This window comes from Lycorma delicatula, chromosome 5 (genome assembly GCF_047948215.1).
Source record: "Lycorma delicatula isolate Av1 chromosome 5, ASM4794821v1, whole genome shotgun sequence".
Classification (NCBI taxonomy): domain Eukaryota; kingdom Metazoa; phylum Arthropoda; class Insecta; order Hemiptera; family Fulgoridae; genus Lycorma; species Lycorma delicatula.
Genome location: NC_134459.1, coordinates 53,366,005 through 53,373,227, shown reverse-complemented (window position 1 = coordinate 53,373,227; position 7,223 = coordinate 53,366,005). Strand labels below are relative to the sequence as shown.

The 7,223-nt window shown below is 30.8% G+C and overlaps 1 protein-coding gene across 1 annotated transcript in view; it reads left to right on the top strand.

Annotated features, from left to right (window-relative positions):
- Positions 1-629: 629 nt before the first annotated feature.
- The window catches only part of LOC142325677 (spaetzle-processing enzyme-like), a 29,408-nt gene continuing 22,814 nt past the window's right edge, over positions 630-7,223 (top strand). The window contains exons 1-2 of the mRNA XM_075367708.1: positions 630-704; positions 4,243-4,414. Coding sequence (XP_075223823.1) covers positions 630-704; positions 4,243-4,414 — 247 coding nt within the window. The remainder of the gene's footprint in view (positions 705-4,242; positions 4,415-7,223) is intronic.

Here is a 7,223-nt window from a genome sequence, read left to right as displayed (position 1 = left end):
ATTTCACCATACGCTACCTCTCTCTTCAACACCCAGTAGTAATAAGCCAACAAGTTTGCCTAACTTCATAACTGTTATTTATGTTATAATAAACTCACCATATTCTTCAATGAAGCTGCCTAGGCTGTCGCAGTAGTCGCCAAAATTAAAATATTTAATTTCATCCTTATTTGCAGCCAAATCTCTTGACATTATTGTGAAATTCATTAAAAATGTTTTTGTAATAAGATCCTTTTTATTATTGTATAACAAATTTATAAAACTTTTCTATGCTTTTCTGCATTTTCACCAATGCTTCTTCAAACTAACATTAACTTTAAAATTTGCAGCCAGACAAAAATACCAGCTTCCAGTATTTTGATGAGTTGTGGGTGTGAATTTAGTAGTTATATATTTGAAACAGTTTCCTCATCTTGATTCAGAAACCCTTGTGTACCTTTCTTGTCACTAATGTATTAAACAAATAACTATGAAGTCACTTTATAATGGCCGGTTAAGTATAACAAAATGATCTCTATTATATTTTGATGTGATCATATTGTTCTTTCAAGTAAACTCAAGTAGCAGCTGAAATAGAAACAAGTACAGTTTCAATGTAAATTGTATAGTCCAATAATCACAGGAACCCAATGCCAATGCCAGGATTGTTAGTGACACCAAGATGTGAAGCGGTTCTTTGTCTCTGCCTATTACAGAAACTCACTGTAAGTGGATATCATTACTCTCAGAGAAACCACTCTTCTGACTCATCTTGTACCTCAGGTTTTATGCGTACCTCATAGCCATAAGACTGGGATATATAAGTATACTTATGACTTATGATCACTGTGTGCGGGGTTGTTGAGAGCAATAACTTATTACAAAAAAACAGATACTGCAACACATACTTTTTTTAAATTAATTAATTAACTCATACTAAATATATAACTCTCACCATTATCTTTTAATTCTTCATAGAACTGAGCTTTTTCCTGAAGTAATGGACCAAAAATTGGGGTAGATTTTTAACTTCCCTGTACAAAGCATACAGATAAGGCTTTCTTGATTTTCTACTCCTTTCCCACAAAAAAAAACCAAACCTCCTGTAATATTTTTCTTTATTTTTTTTTCTTTTCAATATTCCATTCCTAATCATTGAACTTTTTTCCATGCTTTTCATTATCCCATTTTTAAATGCTTATAAGTTTTATGCTACCATAACATTTTTTTCCCCTTTTTTAATGTCTAATATTTTTCCAATGAATATTAATAGATGAACTAATATTAAACCCTTCAAAATTAATAAAGCTGTAAAAAATAATCCCAAATGCCAGTTAATGATAGATTTGAATGTTGCAGAACAATAAAAATAACGAAATAGCTCTTAGTGTCCTCTTTAGGAAGGATATATTGTCTACATATAACTGTAGTATACGCTTATTTTAGTTATCTTCATTGACATAATTTTATTCTATGGGGCAGAAATTAACATATTTTTTTTGTTCTGCATCAATTTTGATACAATTCTGAACAAGGAACAGATGTTCAACTGTACTGAGAAAGTAAAAAATTTTTACAATCTTTTTTTGAAACTTCAACTATATTTATTTCATTAGAGATTTTATGACATGAAAATGAAGGCTAAAATGAAATCTCCAATTACCTTAGCAATTGCAGATGTCTTATATATTGTCAATCTAACGTACAGCTTTGTAAAATATTGAGTTATCATTAATTACTCTGTAAGATTAAAAATTATTAAAATGAAATTTCACTTTGATAAAAAAAATAATAATAAACAAGTGTTCAATATATTTAAAACAAAAAGCCAATTTTTATTTTACATTTAAGATCATTTGTGAGTTGCAGTTGATCTATTTACATGATTCTTTTCATTACACATTTAATTCTGTTCAATACAATTATTTAATTCTGTTACAAAAGCTACAGTCACAAAAACCATTCATGTAAACATCTACATGTTTAAAAATATCTAAACTGTGAAGGTAACCAAAGCGGATAAGTTCACATAAAAATTTATTCAATAATTACAATGGCTCTGTCATGCTTTCACCACTTGTAACTATTTAAAATTAATTGCATTTATAAGAAAGTAAATGATAATCAGCTTGTTGATTTGTTAGTTGCTGCTTAAAAAAAAACTGTGTGTGTGTATGTATGTATAAATTTACTTCTTACTATATATATACCTAATGTTTTTCCATTAACTGTTTTTTCTAATTATTGATTTACTTTTTAGATAAGAAACAATGGTTAAAATAATACTAGCAACATTATTCCTTGGATTCACATTTATTGCAGGTAACATTTTAGTTATTCTTATTCTGATGCACTGCTACTTTACTGTTGTATGTACTGTAAACTACATATGGTAGTTTACATACTGGTACCTATGATGACAGAAAAACTTTTATTAAAAGATTAAATATGTTCATAATTGAAAAATGGTTTCATGCCATCAAAGAATTCCTTTCTCTCATGAGTTAGTAGTTACAGTTTTAGGATTAGATCTAAGTTTACATTTTGACTCTGTACTCAGTACCAAATATATATATATATATATATATGGCAATAGTACTAAAGCCATTAAATACATTAATTATATTGCTTGTAATCTACAATATATTTATATAACAACCAAAAAATTATATATTCAGAAATCAAAATATTTTCTGTTGTCAGCTGGATTATATTAGTTTTGTTGTTATGTATTTTTGTACTGTTATCTTCTAGCTGTGCTTGCCTTTTTATTTTTACATTACTTGTTGGTTCTGTTAATGCTCCTTGAGATTGCTATCGTTACATTTCAGCTGGATTTTCTATTATACCCTTTGTTTGTGATGTGCTTCCACTTGCTAATAGGTTCAAGTCATTTCCTTCTGTTAAATCTGCTCAATTCTCTACAGATGAACATAATTTGAATCTGCTATGCTGCAAAGCATTACATTTATTTCTCGTGACTCCTACCTCCAAATTTCTGAGTCATTGGTGGCAGTAGAGATGTTATTGATAGTAGAACCATTATTTTGAACCTTTACTTAAAGTCAATGTACTTTTCTCTCCATAAAAAATTTCTTCTACTTGTTTATACCATGGTATTTACAACCTATCACAATCTTATTAAAAAGAGTCTAGTATCCTGGCCTTGTGTCTTGCCATTAAGAAATATTTTTTTCTACTCTTTTCACATCCATCTAATGTAATCTGTCTTCTAGTCTTCCAAAACATCAATATTAAAAGATGAACGAGTTTTTGCAGCCCTCAAACAGTAATTTTATTTCATATATTAAACTGCTGGACAGTATTAATATTTTTTTTATCAATCTTATGTGTTCCATAAATACTTAGCATTAACCTTTACTCATTAACCTTCATGATATTCGTTATAACATCTGAAGTATTGTCAGTCTTTGTGATAGAGTAAAAAATGTTAATCTGATTTACTGGAATAATTATTCATTGACACTGCATTGACAAAACCAGAATCGATGCCTCTCTATTGTTCTTTGTCTTACATCCACCATAATGGACATTCTCATGGCTTCTCGAGAACTTCCAATTTGTCTCAAACATTCTGGAACATCTGCGCGACTGTAAGCAGAAACGTGTATAAATGTTACAGCTCGTTCAATTCAGCCAATCTCAATCAAGTCGATCCTTCTATTGCCATCAAATCTATTGTGAATGTGTACGTTGTAATTTGTGTGTTAATAGCAATTCATGGTATTAAATATTCACGGCAGTAGATTTATACAGAATCATGAATAAATTTTTAAGTAGGCATAAGTGAGCATTAGACGATAGTGACGCATCAACAAGTGCACAGACGAGTGTGATTCTGAAAATAATGCCAAGAAAATATTCTCAGGAATACTTAAATGTTGGGTTTATCAATAATAAGTAAATGAAGAAGAAAGGCCCCTGTGTGTCATTTACTCAAAAATTTTGTCAATAGACAGCATGAAACCTAATAAATTTAAATGACATTTGGAAACGTTTCATAGTCAGTACATTAACCCTGAGAATTATTCAAATTAAAATTAAAATCATATGAAAAGCAAACATAAATTTTTAAAAAAATCTTTGTCTGTGAATGAAAAAGCTTTGCTTTCCACTTACAAAATTTCATATAAAATAACTAAATGTAAAAAGCCTCACACCACTGGTGAAAAGCTTATTTTTCCAGCTGCAATTGAGGTTGTAGAAACTGTGTTTGGACATAATTTTGCCAAACAATTGCAGTTCATACCTCTACCAATTGATACTGTTGCCCTTCAAATTGGTGATACAGCTGAAGATGTACAGCATCAGTTTTTCAGGAAGTTGCATGACAAATTGTTATCAACTCAGCTTGATGAGGCAACAGATAGATATAAAGATGTTCATTTCATTACCTGTGTTCAATTTTGCAATGGTATGTCAGCAGTAGAAGAACTACTTTTCTGCAAACCAATAGAACTCATAGCAACAGCACTCACATTATTTCCTATCTTAAATAATTTTATAAACGAGGCAAACATAGAGTGGAAAAATTACGTTGGAATATGTGCACCGATGGTGCTCGTTCAATGTCAGAAAGATTCCAAAGTATACAAGCAATTGTGAAACAGAAATCTCCACAGTGTGTCTGGACACACTGCACGATCCACAGAAAACTCTGGCTTCCAAGAAATGAGTCCTGATCTGAATATTGGTCTAATGACGGTTGTAATGGTAGTAAATTATATAAAAATGAAACCCCTAAAATCAAGAATCTTATCGGCGCTTTGTAAAGAGATGGATGCAGTACATTCACATTACTATTTTATTGCGAGGCAAGATGATTATTATGTAGGAAATTTTTGCAACGTTTTTATGAATTAAGAGATATTTTTAGAAGAGAAAACTGACCGGAATCTGAGAAGTTTCAAGATGGTTTATTTGTGATGGAATTGAGCTACTTGGTCAACATATTCAAGAAATTAAATACCTTGAATCTTTAACTCCAAGGAGCAAATACACATCTGTTGGATACAAGTGATAAAGTTAATGCTTTTTGTAGAAAATTGGAATTGTAGAGCAGATATTTAAAGCAAAAAAAAAACCTACAAGTGTTTGCAAAAGTGATGAACGTGTTGAAACTTACAAAGCTGAAGAACAACACGTGAAAGTTATTTTTGTAACAACTGAAAATCATTTAGCCATGCTGACAAAGAATTTTAAAAAGTATTTTCTTGATGACAACAACTTGATAGCAAGTTACGAGTCGGTTAGGGATCAATTTCAAAATACTCCTGAGGGCTCTCAACTGCCAAAGATTTCTTCTTCAGCAGTTCCATTTAGTGTTATCACATCTCCCTAGGGGGATGCGCACCACAGATTGAGAAACACTGATGTATGTGAACTTTAATCTTTAAAATGTGAAATTCCTGAATATTATTGCACTACATTATACTATTAATACTATATGATAATATAAAGTCATTTTTATGCTCTTTCCCATGGTTTACAAAATAAATGGCCTGGAATATAAATTACCCAGGAATGTATGACCTTCAATAACATGTAACTAGTATAAACTATCTCTGTATAACACTATCACCCATACAACACTATCTCTGTTGGTTATCCATATAACCTTTAGAAATGGTCTAAATTCATTTGTGTGACCTACTTATTAATGTAAAATGCAATATACTACTACATATTACAATCTAAAATCTTTTGCTCTTTTCATGATGGGGTCAAAAATAGGTCATTCCATTTGAAAAAAATCATGTTAACTTGAAATAAGGTCAAGGTCAAATACAAGATTACCATGAGGTGTCCCTCCAATCTGAGTAACTTTTGTTAAGATAATTTTTTTTATATTGTGCATACTTTACGAGAAAATCGCCTGGGGGCGATTTAAATGAAACACTCTATATACATATATTTTGTACCTGTTTTTTAATTATATTTTTTCTGGCTTATTTGACAATGACCTACATTTATATCTCTGCTATGTATTTGACATTGTTATGACATGTGTTATACCTAAAAAAAATCTTTGTGTAGGTATTGCAGCACAAAATAAATAAAATACAAATTTGAAGGCATTAATTGCTAAATATATAAATACTTTTTTACATGTATGTTAAAAAGTGTAGAAACTTCAGGTTTAACTTTTACTTAAAAATTTATTAATGGACTAATATGTTTCTACAAAAAGAAAACATGGTAATTTAATTTTAAATAAATTGGCAAAAAGATCTATATTATTAGTTTACTCAACAAAAATAGAAACTGAAGTAGGATATGATTCCTTCTTGCAGAACATGCATGTGAATATTGTTACTTTTTAAGAATAGAGGAATATTAACCAAATGTTACATTAAAAATACAAATTCAAAAGAATTTTATAAATTTAATTTACTAAAATTTGGTTTTCAATAATCATATTTACTATCACCAAAGAAAGATTTGACATTGATCCATTTTTGTATTCTAAAAACTCGTACTGAGTTTTTGAAGTAGGTAATTATGTTTTAGGTGAGACTAACTTGAACATATATAATAAATATTTAATAATAACAGGAGCTTAGCTAGCTATTTAATAAAGCATTATCAATCTTTTTTTTTTTTTTTTTTTTATTTATTTTATCTCCACTCTACCCGGGACGGATCTGCATTAAAGCTTAGCACGTCCCAAGCAGAGTGTCACTAGACTTGAACGAACCTCCCCGCCCGCCGGCTGTATGTCCGGTACGCCAGATCGGCTCGCCGGTTCGTATCTTTTGAGACTTGCCTTCCCTCTAACAAACCAGAGAGGGGGTAGACAGGGACTGAAGTTGTCGTTCCCAGGTCTCCTCTCTAGCGACCGGGACTCGGACTTTTCAATTTTTTTTTTTTTTGGTCCCATCATCCCTTATGTTAGCTCACTGAGCCACATCTTACTATCCACTTCTTTTGTTCTTAATATTTCGGTGACCACGTTCACAATCTTCATCCATTCTAGTGTTCCTTTCAGCATATATGATATTATTGTATCTGGAGTTATTCCATTAATATTTTCTCTATTTTTAACCTCCGTTCTTTTGTCGCATTCAAATAAAGTATGCTATGATGAATCCGGATAACGCAGTAAAGCAGTTATCGTACTCTCTTTAATTTAACCTGCATATGTAATTTCCGAATTCACCATGGCCAGAAAGGAACTGGGATTAATGTTGCTAACCCATATCCGCGATGGTTAGATTTGCTGC